The sequence below is a fragment of the Haematobia irritans genome, chromosome 5 (assembly GCF_050003625.1).
Source record: "Haematobia irritans isolate KBUSLIRL chromosome 5, ASM5000362v1, whole genome shotgun sequence".
Classification (NCBI taxonomy): domain Eukaryota; kingdom Metazoa; phylum Arthropoda; class Insecta; order Diptera; family Muscidae; genus Haematobia; species Haematobia irritans.
This window is the reverse complement of record NC_134401.1, coordinates 36,728,974-36,742,477: the sequence shown is the minus strand read 5'-3', so window position 1 is coordinate 36,742,477 and position 13,504 is coordinate 36,728,974. Positions and strand designations below refer to the sequence as shown.

At 34.8% G+C, this 13,504-nt stretch overlaps 1 protein-coding gene across 1 annotated transcript in view; it reads left to right on the top strand.

Annotated features, from left to right (window-relative positions):
• Positions 1-12,352, top strand: part of Alk (Anaplastic lymphoma kinase) — a 76,342-nt gene extending 63,990 nt beyond the window's left edge. Inside the window, exons 7-14 of the mRNA XM_075312710.1 lie at positions 1,677-1,851; positions 1,917-2,166; positions 2,237-2,867; positions 2,935-3,036; positions 3,102-3,309; positions 3,383-3,986; positions 4,250-4,450; positions 7,222-12,352. Of these exons, the coding sequence (XP_075168825.1) occupies positions 1,677-1,851; positions 1,917-2,166; positions 2,237-2,867; positions 2,935-3,036; positions 3,102-3,309; positions 3,383-3,986; positions 4,250-4,450; positions 7,222-8,274 (3,224 nt within the window). The 3' untranslated portion in view covers positions 8,275-12,352. The remainder of the gene's footprint in view (positions 1-1,676; positions 1,852-1,916; positions 2,167-2,236; positions 2,868-2,934; positions 3,037-3,101; positions 3,310-3,382; positions 3,987-4,249; positions 4,451-7,221) is intronic.
• The last annotated feature ends 1,152 nt before the right edge of the window (positions 12,353-13,504 follow it).

Genomic DNA, 13,504 nt, shown 5'->3' with positions numbered 1-13,504 from the left:
TCAATGCGTAGAATAAACGAGAGGCCCTTTATCAGTAAAGTATATGGGAAGACCTTCGAATAGTAAAGTACTTGGCAGGAGAATTTAATTTCCTCGGATGGATTTATGCTATAAAAATCGATTTTGATTAAATTGTTTGCAAGTTTTGTTGCTTCCGATCTTCGATTCGTAAAGTAAATAGGAAGGCCTTCGATTTGTAAAGCATATCGAAGGCCATTTGTAAAGTACAAGAAACATCTCTCTTGGGTTAGGTTAGGTTAAGTGGCAGCCCGATTTGTTTAAGACTATTTTAGACTGTTCAGTCCATTGTGATCCACATTAACTAAAAGTAAGTACTTTGAACCCGTTGAACCCTCCCGATTATTTTCTTCTGTTGAACCAACCTGATTGTTCCAAAAACATTAGCAGACGCCCCTTTATTCTTTATAAAAATCGATTTTTTTTCATAGTATCTCTTGTTTCATCTGACAACAATTCTTGGATCACATGGATGTTTACTTAGACCACTAAAGGTCCATTGTGATACCTCAACGTAATTTTCTTCACATCTTCTTTTTGAAGTGGTCTCCTCCTAAGGTCGCTCAAGAACTTCCATTTATCCGTCGTCCTTAAAGTTTCTTCAAACATCCAACTAGAAGCACAGATACAGACGAGTATGTTCCTTAAGCTACACTCCCGCAGATCGATGAGAGCCTGTAAGAAAAAGGAGCCAAGTATCTTGTTTCTTTTAAAGGATAATGCTGGAGAACTGGCACAGGAAGTGGCACGAGTCTTCCGTAACTTCCGTATCCAGACAATCTGCAGATGTAACCATCTATAAAGCCAATTCTTATCATATGTTTCCCAAGTATGTTATGACCAGTTATAATTCAAATTAAAGGGCTCAACTCCTGTCTCTTCATCGCCATACGAATTTCGAAATTCCTTCGGTTCTTTTCGTTCCATATCAACTTGGCTTGCTCGTAGGCTTCCGAAAAGACCTAATGTCCTCGCCAATAGTTCAATGTAGAAGCTGATATCGCTTCTGAATAACGACCTCATTAACAGCAGACAGACTCTATAGCTTTTGTGATTGTAGAAATTTCTGTCTGACGCATTGGCCTTCTTCACGCGGTCTGCAGTATTTTCCATCCAGTTCAGTTTAGAGTCCAAGATAACTCCCAAGTATCTTGCTGAAGTTCAGGAGCTTTGTATCCAATGATCTTTTTTGTTCTAGTGAAGAGTATCAGCCTTGTTTTTCCAGGGTTCACACCCAATCCATACCTCCTAGTCGAACCTGCAAAATTCTGTAAAGCCTTAATCAACACATCTGAGATCGAGGAATTTTCCCGATACCAATATTCCGATGTCATCCGCGTATGTCATTAGCTTGATGCCTTTGCTTCTCAGCCTAATTAAAACCTCGTTTACTATCAATAGTCCTAACCTACTATCAATACTCATAACAAGGCCTTTCTCTATGCGATGTATTACTGAGTGTAGAGTAGAGTTACCTTTAAGTAAGCATTGACAGATCTGTCGTTTCCACAACATCTTCTATTTGTAAAGTATGTGGCAAGGAGTGTTTTCTTTTCTGTAAGGAAATCATTTTTTATATAAATCGATATTTCCCACCTATCACAATTTTTTTATGCGACACCATTTCTAAATTTCCTAATCCCCTTTCTTCTTTTTAGATCTTGAGCTTGGGACATGCGATAATCGAGGGATGCAAGGGCCTACGCAATCACAATGTGAATCCTTCTATACCAATCACAATCGAACAAATGTCTTGGAAGAGGTACGCGTGACCGATGAAATACCCTATAAGGGTATGCAAAAATGGAAAGTACCACATGAAGGCTTCTATACGTAAGTATAATTTTTTTATAAATTAAAAAATATATGTATATCGGAAAATTTTATATCTTTTTAAGGTTTATTGTCAAAGGAGCTGGTGGTGGATTGGGATCTACAGGTGTGGGCTCTTCAAGGGGTGCTGTGGCAGTGGCTGTTTTGGAACTTCATAAAAATGAGGAATTATATCTTTTGGTGGGTCAGCCAGGAGAGAATGCTTGCTCTAAATCTGCTGGGGCTAAAGAGGATGCCTGTAGCCCCAGTGCTACGGCTATTTTGAATGGTTTCAATGGGGCTGGTGGTGGAGGAGGAGGATCTTATGTTTTCTTGGTAGGTGTTTTGCATATTTCATAGAGAACATTTTTGATTGCGTTTTTAATTGAAATTTTTCCCAAATTAGCTAAACTCAGCCCGTAATGAAGCTGTCCCCTTGGTAGTTGCCGGCGGAGGTGGAGGCCTAGGTGTGGGTCGTTATCTAGATGAAGATTTCCAACATGGTCAAAAAGAGAAGTCTGGGCGTAAAGGTCTTACCGGCCAAATCCATGGTGAACAAATCTCCAAAAAGACTGCTGGCCCCGGTGGTGGTTGGAGAGCAAATGCCGATCAAGCTTTGGATGCTAGATATGGAGCCGCTCTGCTTTTGGGAGGTCGTGGAGGTTTTTCATGCTATGTCGATATGGAAACGAATGGCTCGGTGATTAAACGTTATGGCCAAGGTGGTTTTGGAGGAGGTGGTGGTGGTTGTACCACAGGTGGCGGTGGTGGAGGATTTGCTGGAGGTGATGTCTACTTGAATGAATCCAATGGCGAAGGAGGCTCATCATACATCAGTGCTTCACGTACCCTTAAGGAAATGAGTGCCATCTATGAGGGATCGAATTTAGGAGCTGGTTCAATTGTTATCATACCCGCCATAGAGGGATGTGGTTGTGATTATCGTTGTTTGGCTTTGGATGAATATAGATCCTCGGTGAAATGTATCTGCCCTGAAGGCTGGAGAATACGCAAGGATAATACCTCTGCTTGTGACAGTAAGTGGAATAAATGGGAGTACGAGGGAAAATGGGAGTCACTCATCTTTCTCGTTTGTGTTTACAGTGCCCGTTGCCGATGCCATACCCCTGAATTATTTGATAGCATTCTTCACGGTTCTCATGCTTTTGTTGATTGTATCTCTTGCTGCTTTGGTGGTAATGCTATGTAAGTAAATGAGTCTTCGGTAAGTTAGACCAAATCTAATATTTCTTTTCTCTTTGCTCTTCTAGACAATCGTTATCAACGCAAAAAATTGGCTAAAGAACGCCACAAAATGTTAAGGGAACAGGATATGCAATTGACCCGATTACGCCATAATATCGATGAGAACAATCTAAATAATTTCAATCCCAATTATGGTTGTGATGATCTCATTAATGGCCAAATCAATGTCAATAGTTTACCGCAAGTGGCCAGGGAAAGTTTGAGATTGGTGAAGTAAGTGATGACCTTAGAAAACTTAGGCCCAAAATTTTAATATACCCCCATCCATTGTTTGTTTTTTTTTCAGAGCCTTGGGTCAAGGAGCTTTTGGAGAGGTCTATCAAGGTTTATATCGTCATCGTGATGGTGATGCCGTAGAAATGCCAGTGGCTGTCAAAACTCTACCCGAAATGTCCACTCGTCAAGCTGAAGAAGATTTCCTTATGGAAGCTGCCATTATGGCCAAATTCAATCATCCCAATATGGTCCATCTCATTGGAGTTTGTTTTGATCGTCATCCACGTTTCATTGTATTGGAGCTATTGGCCGGTGGAGATCTCAAGAATTTCCTCCGTGAAGGTCGTCACAAACCCGAACGTCCTTCACCGCTAACCATGAAAGATTTAGTCTTTTGTGCTTTGGATGTGGCCAAGGGTTGTCGTTATATGGAAAGTCAACGTTTCATACATCGTGACATTGCGGCCCGTAATTGTTTACTCAGCAGTAAGGGTCCTGGACGTGTAGTGAAAATCGCCGATTTTGGTATGGCCCGAGATATATATCGCAGCGATTATTATCGCAAAGGTGGCAAAGCAATGCTACCCATAAAATGGATGCCACCTGAAGCATTTTTAGATGGTATATTTACATCCAAAACAGATGTTTGGTCTTTTGGAGTTCTCTTGTGGGAGGTAAGTTAAGGTGGCGGGATGGAAATTGGAGAGTTCATGTTTACATCTTTAGTCTTGATAAGTGATTGGATGATTATTGATACTGTTATACGAATGTCCATATAGCAACCACTTCCCAACACTAAAAATGTTGCATAACAATTTCAAAACCATTCCAAGCTCTAACCAATACTAAAAATGTACTTTCTAAATCCGGACTTTATTTTCACGTCCTTGAAGTTGGAATGGTTTATAATTTTTGGTCTTCTTCATTTTATTTCTAGGTCTTCAGCTTGGGCTTAATGCCCTATACTGGTTTACCTAATCCCGAGGTCATGCAATTGGTTACCAATGGAGGCCGTTTGGGTACCCCTCCTGGTTGTCCGCCTATTATTTATAAAATAATGGCAGATTGCTGGAATCCGACACCAGAGGATCGTCCAACATTCTCTAGTCTTTTGGAGCGTCTCAAGGCTGTGACAGAAGTAAGTATTGATGTACGAATTTTATAAAATCAAGAAAATATAGTGGAAAGCAGATAAGCCAAGTTTGAAGTGTTTAAAAAATTGCTATGGAAGATTTGTTTTTATGGTACAGAATTTTCAGCTAATTTGAGCGTAATTGAGGTATTGTGGAATATGTCGCCATCTTTTGGTTTGTCCATTTGAAGTCTACAAAAGCAAATTGAAACCATATTTGTGGCATAAATGCTGGAATTTTGAGGAACTTTGAGGACGATAGTTAGGAAAACCGTGGAAATCTTGAAGGGGCACTTTGAAAAAATAGGGAGGTACTCAAATAAGTAGTACAAAATGATGAAAGGGACGAGATGAGTCGAAAAAATTGGCTTCTCCTTCAATAAACGTAACAACTCTTTGAGTAAGGATGTGATAGTTTTCATTTATAGTCGGTCGGGAATTGGCAACTTCGCTAAGACGAAGGTGATAAACACGGCTGTAATTCGAGTGTTGATGGGTTTCCAGATGACCGTGTAGTTAGTCGACGGTTGAAGGGAACTTTGGTTCGTTAATGATCGCAAATCGCTTACTTTTCTGATTTGTAGATTATCGTAAACAGTAGTCTTCGTTGATTTGAAATTGATGGGAAATCTGTCTATTCGCTGGAATATAAATAATTAGGACTGGGTGGGTTCTTCGAAGTTTAGACATCCTTGGGTGGCTACAGTTTATTGTTGTTGCTACCTACCTAGGTGGGAATTCGTTATCTGTATCTAAACTGTGATAGTCGTTTGAGTTCGGTAAAAGTTTTAGGTTGGTAATAACTTCAGGTAGTTTCGCACCGGCAATAGTTTCGGGTCGTTTTAGTATCGACGTGGGATCTGCAGATCGGTTGATCTCATTAGGAGCACCATAGATCCCAAGAAAACATCGGCGGAATTGCAGACCCTAAGAACTCTGTGGGGAAACGGTAAATCCGAATAACTCATTGGCATCCGAAAAACTTAGTGGCGGAACTTCAAATCGGAAGAACTCAGTGGGCGAACTGTAGATCTCAAGTGCTTAGTGGGAGAACTTTAGATCCCATGGACACAGTGGGGAAACTATAGATCCGAAAGTCTTAGTGGGAAAAATGTAGATCCGAAGAACTTAGTGAAAGAACTGTAGACTCGAAAAATTTTAAATGGGAACTGCGGATATGAAGCATGTAGTGGGAAACACTAAATCCGAAGAATTTAGTAGAGGAACTGTAGATCTGAAGAATTTTATTTCTTAAGGTGTTAGACTTTACAAAATCATTAAAACTCAGTAGGAGAACTTTAGACCCGAAGAAATCAGAGGGAGAATTGTGTATCCTCAGTGAGAGAACTGTAGATCCGAAAAATTTTGAAGGGGAACTGTCGATCTGAAACATTTAGAGGGGAACACTAAATCCGAAAGTGGGAGAACCGTAAATCCGAATAACTCAGTAGGGGAATTTTAGATTTGAAGAACTCAGTGAGAGAACTGACGATCCAAAAACTCAGTAGGGGAACTGTAGATCCCAAGAATCCTGTGGGAGAACTGTAGATCGGAAGAACTCAGTGGGAGAACTGTGTACCCAAAAAAAAAAAAAACAGAGGGCAACTACAGACCCCAAAAATTCAGTGGGTGGACTGTCAATCCCATAAATGCAGTAGGGAACAGTAGATCCGAAGAACTCAGATGGAGAACTGTGGATTCTCAGTGCGAGAACTGTTGATCCGAAAAGTTTAGAATGGGGACTGTCGATCTGAAGGTCAGGTCTGAAACATTTAGTGGGGAACAATAAATCCGATAAACTCAGTGGGAGAACCGTAAATCCGAAAAACTCAGTAGCGGAACTGTAGATCGGAAGAACTCAGTGGGAGAACTGTCGATCCGAAGAACTCAGTGGGAGAACTCTAGATCTGAAGAACTCAATGGGCAACTGCAAATACCAAGAATTCTGTGGGAGAACAATCCAAAAAATGCAGTGGCCAGTTATAGATCCGAACAACTCAGAGGGAGAACGAAGAATTTAGTGGACTATAGCAGAACCCAAGAACACTGTGGGAGAACTGTCGACCGAAAAACTCAGTGAGGGAACTGTATATCGGAAGAACTCAATGGGCAACTGCAAAACCCAAGAATTCTATGGGAGAACTGTCAATCCGAAAAATGCAGTGAGGAACTGTAGATCCGAGGAACTCAGAGGGAGAACTGTGGATTCGAAGAATTTATTGGAACATTGCAGATCCTAAGAATATTGTGGGAGAACTCTCGATCCGAAAAATGCAGTGGCGACCTGTAGCTTCGAAGAATTCAATGGAAGAACTGGAGGTCCGAAGAACTCAGTGGAAGAACTATAGGTGGTGGAAGAACTTTAGGGAATTGTAGATCCGAAGAACTCATTTGAGCCCTTAGTAGGGAAATAGGAGAACCGAAGAAAATAGTGGTGGAACTTCAGATCACAAGAACTCAGTTGGGGAACTGTAGATACGAAAAACTTAGTAGGGAACTGTAGAACCAAAGAGCTCAGTAGGATCCAAAGAACTCATTAAAACAGTGGAGGAACTGTAGATCCGCAAAACTCAATGGGCCCCCAAGATCCCAAGAACACTGTGGGAAACTGTCTGTGAGCTGAGTTTTTCGGAGTAGAGGAGTTATTTTAAATTATTTTTGAGGAGAAAATTTCTAGATAAATTTCCTCATTGTTGGGGATACTCTTTTGTGTCATCCATTGAGGCATTCATATTTGTTTGCTGGATTATTTATTATTCTTTGTCTCCATATTTCAGGATCCAGCCGTTATGAATGCTCCATTACCCCATATTTTACGCCCGCCATCTAATGAACGAGATCAAACGATTATACGACCGCAAGGGGGTGATGATGTTTGCCTACAAGTACCGACAACATCTGATTATCTTATACCCCTGCCCGGTATAACACACCTTCATCATCAGCAGCAGCCACTGCAGCAACATCAGCAACAACAATTGCATCAACAACTACAACAACAAGCTCATGACCCAAATGATCCCAGCTGCACTCTAGCAATTTCAACGGGCACCAATATCTGTACACCTCCCGGTGTAAACTCACCATCGGCTCCACATCAGTTGGCCATCAAGGATGATGAACAACACAGTAATGCAACCAATGAAGGTTGTTGGGAAACATCATTCATTTTACCCAATTCGAAGAGTGATCAACCATTGCTCAATAACAACTCGAATGGCTCACAAAAGAGTATCAATACCGCCTCCATAGGGGCCCAAGGCCCAGGCAATACAAGTGGCTACAGTAGCAGTAGTCAAAGATCACCGGTCTCCAATGGCCTAAGGACAATACAAACTTCAACGACGCCGGCTCATGAGGATGAAGAGACCAAGCTGATTAGTTTGGATACACCACAGCCAACACCAACCACCATACAACCGCCATTATCATTTGCATCACAGCTGGATGGTATAACATTAGATCCGGCCGCTTTAACAAAGAGTCTGAATAATACCGTAACAGTTCCAAATGCATCTGCTGCTGCTGCCGCCGCTGCAGCATCAGCGGCAGTAACAGCAACAACAAATACTAATCTTAATAATAAACACTCCTCGTATGCCAACATACAAATGATGTCCTCTTCGGTGAATAATTTGAAGGGTAATTGCAGTGAGAGCTCTGTGGTACCCTCAGAGAAGCTTAATGGTACTATACTGCATAATGGTAGTAATGGTTTGACTAAAATGAATGGCAATTTAGCAGCAAATGGGGGAACAAATGCTCCACCATTTACCATACAGGGTTATGCGGAACGCTACAAGGATAAACATTCAGAAATCAGCTGTTAAAGAGTCAATAGAAAACCATAGAGAGCAAACAAACAAGCAGGAGAATCCACATTTACAACGAGAGAGAACGAGATTGATTGTGAGCATAAAGAAGCAGCATAGAGTGAGTCATTGATAGTCATTTTCATAATAGGTTAGCTTGAAAGAGAATGCAATATAATTAACGAGAGAGAGAACTCATCTCTCCCATGTTACAAAACCATGCTGACATTGCTGTAAGCTCCACCAAAAACCAAAATAAAAAAAGAAATTTTTTGACTAAAATGAGGACACGTAAAAGCGAGAGATATTAAAGCTTTAAAAGCATAACTCTCATTTATCATGTATTATTATTGAATTTATTTATTTATTATTATTATTTTTAACATACAACAACAGAATAGAATTATTTTGATTTTAATAACAAAAACGAAGAGAAAACACACGCTCTCATTTACACACATTTATTTATTTTATTTATCATTGTTTTTTATTTTTCTTTTTTCATTTGGGTTTGGCATACAGGGTGTGTTGGTTGTATTGTTACTAATAATTTACATAATAGAAAAAAACAAAAACAAAACACAAAGAGAAAAAATCCCAAAAAAATATTTATAATTTATTTAAATATAAAATAAAACAAACATCATGCATATTTATAAGATAAGCAAATTATGCAAAATTAAAAGTAAAACAAGAAAAAAAAAAACAAAGGATCATTGGAAATTCTACGAATATATTATATGTAGTAATTGTGTGTATTAGTGTATAAAGTAATTAATAATTATTAATTTAAAATATTTTGAAAAACAAAAATCCCAAAAATTTTTTGAGTATATATGTAATGTAGAAAACTGGGTGAGATTAAGTGTATCATAAAGATTTCGTATGGAATTTAATAGGGAATTCGTTTTCAAACAGGGTAATGCATTATAAATGAACCCTAAATGGATCAGAATTCTGAAGAGCTATTTAAAGATTTTCTTCGCTTCAATATGTATTTCAATATTTTCTGAAAGTATTGGAAAGACGTTCATCTTATTTTATCAATGAATTTAAAAATTTGAAGGCAAATTATTGAAAACAATTATATATTGGAATTAAGAAAATTTTCACGTGATGTTTATTAAGCAAAAATTTGTTATTATCTATAAAATGATATTTAAATACTATAAATAATTGGTAAGGAGTAAACTAAAATGATTTGCATACTTTCAGTGTCACAAGATTGAGAAAATAGAAGTTTGAGTTATGTGTGCATGTAGAATATCTAAGAACGAAGTAGTGGGCTAGTTTCCATAATTTTCAATGATTATGCACATTAGCTATTTTCAATAAAATGAAATTTAAATCCTAGAAATAATTGATAAAGAGTAAACTGAAATAATTTGTACATAACCAATGTCACAAAATTGAGAAAAGAGAAGTTTGAGTTGTGGGTGCATGTAGGATTTCTAAGAATGGAGGCTATTTTCCATAATCTTTACCTATTATTCACATTGTTTATTTTTCATAAAATGAAATTTAAATACTAGAAAAAAATTGATAAGGAGTGAAATGAAATGATTTGTACATTACCAATGCCACAAGATTTAGAAAATAGATGTTTGGGTTATGTGTGCTTCTTGGATTTTAAGAACGAAGTAGGGCTACTTTCCATAATCTTTACCTATTATTCAGATTGTTTATTTTCCATAAAATTAAATTTAAATACTAGAAATAATTGATAAAGAGTTAATTGAAATGATTTGTATATTACCAATGTCACAAGATTGAGAAAAGAACAGTTTGAGTTATGTGTGCAGGTAGGATTTCTAAGAACTTATGGGCTAGGTTACATATTCTTTACCTATTATTCACATTGGTTATTTTTAATAAAATGAAATTTAAATACTAGAAGTAATTGATAATGAGTAAATTGAAATGATTTGTACATTACCAATGTCACAAGATTTAGAAAATAGATGTTTGAGTTATATGTACTTGCGGGCTAGTTTCCATAAGGATTATGGAAACCGATTATTCACATTGTTTATTTTCTATAAAATGAAATTTAAATACCAGAAATAATTGATAAAGAGTAAACTCAAATGATTTGCATAGAGAGAAGTTTGAGTTATGTGTACAGGTAAGATTTCAAATAACGAAGTAGGACTAGTTTTCCTAATCTTCAATCATTATTCACATTGACTATTTTCCATAAAATGAAATTTAAATCCTAGAAATAATTGATAAAGAGAATACTGAAATGATTTGTATATTACCAATGTAACAAGATTGAGAAAATAGAAGTTTGAGTTATGTGTGCTTGTTGGATTTCTAAGAACGAAGTATGACTAATTTCCACAGTCTTCAATGATTATTCACAATGACTATTTTCCATAAAATGAAATTTAAATACTAGAAATAATTGATAAGGAGTAAACTTAGACGATTTTCATATTTCACAAGTTTGAGAGAAGGGAAGTTTGAGTTATGTGTGCATGTAGGATTTCTAAGAACGAATGCCACAAAATTGAGAAAATATAAGTTAGAGTTATGTGTGTTTGTAGAATTTCTAAGAACGAAATAGGCCCATTTTCCATAAGCTTCAATAAATAGCAGATAATGATTTAGAATAGAAAAGTAAATCATTTGGGCATGTAAAAGTTTTAGAAAAGTGCAGTAAAATAGTTCTACGAATACAAAATTCACATATAAAAGGGAAGAAATATTAAATTACTAAATATTTGAACAAGTTTACATATATTGTATATTATTTTCCATCAAATGAAAATTTAAAAACTTCCAGGAATTGATAACGAGTAAATTTAACTGATTTTTCTATTGCCAACTTCCCGAGTTTGTGAAAATAAAAATTTGACCCATGTGTGCATTTAGAGCTTCTAGAAATAAGCAAATAAATAATTTGGGGAATGCAACATACATATATATATCAAGTAGGAGGGAATTTAAATCAGATCAAAGCCTTCAAAGAATTGATAGCGAGTATATTGAAATGATATGTCTATTCGAAATGTCAAAAGATCGTGAAAATATAAATTTGGCTCATGTGTGCGTTGTGGTCTTCTAAGAAAGTGAAGTGAAATAGTTCTACTATTACAGTATTCCTTTTTAAGTTATTTCGCATTTCAACATATGTCTATTGACAAATACAATTCCTTAATTGAATATTCATAATGGGCATAAAATAACAAACTTAAAATTATGAACCAATTTGCGAAATTCCACATTCATTAATTTAGAATTCTCTAAACTTTAAAAAATGATTTTTTAATTTGAAAATTTGCACAAATATATTAATTGATGAAGAACAAAAGAGAGTTTGCTGGTTTTCAGTGGAGTCACAATTTAAAGAAAACCCATATTTCATTTATGTGTGCATGACTCATTTTAAAATTTAATTTAAATTTATCCATAACCAGAAGAAAAAAAAAATTAGGTAACAAGGAGATTTGGTAACAAGGAGATTTGGACGTTTAGTAATGAAATCTCAGATTGATAAATTTTCATATTTTGTCTATGTGTGCATGTATTTCATTGTTAAACAAAAAAGGCTCTAAGAAAATGCACATAGACATTATTTAAGATTAAAAAAAAAAAAACTATATATAAATTATATTGGAAAATTTTTATCAATTTAAAACTTTTGGTGAATTGATTAGGTAACAAGGAGATATGGACATTTAGCAATGGAATCTAAGATTGATACATTTTCATATTTTGTCCATGTGTGCATATATTTCAATGTTAAACAAAGGCTCTAAGAAAATACACACAGGCGTTTTTTAAAACTTCAAGAAATGATTGTTTAGTTTGAGTTGTTTCCCAAATAAATAATAAAAATAAAGAAAAAATGAGTGCAAATTTAAAGAAAACCCTATTTCATTCTTGTGTTCATGTCTCATTATAAAAATTTATTGAAATTTATCCATAACCTGAAGGAAAAAGATATTTAAAAAAAAAATATTGGAAAACTTTTTTAATTTAAATCTTTTGGTGAATTGATTAGCCAACAAGGAGATTTGAGCGTTCAGTAATGGAATATAGGATTGCTGGATTTTCATATTGGGGCCATGTGTGCATATATTTTTTTTTTTAACTAGGGGTCTGAAAAACTACACATGCACCATTTTAATATGTATTTTCGAATTATGACAAAAATTTAAAATTGAACTAATATTGATTTTTTTTGTTTTCGAAATATTCGGAGATTTGCTCTTTTGTCATAATCATATTTTCAAGGATAGATTTAAATTTAAAATTTAATAAAAACCGGTTTTAAACTTTAGCAAATTCAAGGTATTCAGATTGATTGTTTTTTTTCTTAAAATTTCCTTTATCTCACCCTGATTGTAATATACTACCTAATTATACATAAAACTATATAGACAACAAAACAAACAAAAAACGACAACATTCACATACCTAAATGAAATTATTGCTCAAAGAACAAACAGAACAAATGTTAAATTAACAAATAAAATTATATAGATATTTTTACATTAATCGAGTGAGAAGGTGACACAAAAATAATTGGATGTTATTTTTTACTAAAGAAAAAAATCCCCAAAAAAGAGAGTATATATTATTTTTTGTTTTATATTTAAATAAAGATTGTTTTATAATAAAAATAAACAAAACAAAAAAACTCAGAAAAATCACACAAAATTTTAAGCTTAAAGTTTAGGTTTTGTGCTTATATAGAAAAAAGTTTGAAATTAAGAAAAATAAAATAAAATGAAAAAAAAAAAACTAAACATTAACAATAATTATTTGTATGTACTGATTGTCTTGTAAAAAGGAAACATAATTTTCTTAAATTATAAAATATTGTTTTTTGTTGCAAAGGCAACATTATATAAAAAAATTATAAAAATTGTAAATAGTTCCATAAAACAAAAAAGAAATTATTTTATAACAATTAAATGGAAAACCAATAACAAACATTAAAATTTAATTTTGTATTTGTTTTCCCTAGAGGATTTTAAGTCATATTTGTATAAAGGTTGTAAAATTTTAAATTTAATTTGGTCTCTATGAACATTTGTTTTTACCTTTAAATTATTTTTTTTATTTATTTATCGAAAAAAATTATATAATTTGTTTATATATTTTTTAATTAATTTTTTAGTTTCATTTATAATAAATTTATAACAATACCCTTAATTGTGTATTTTTAATTTTGTTTACCTATTGAAAAACATTTCTTTTTGGGTAATACCACTAAATATTTTATGCTTGAAGAAAT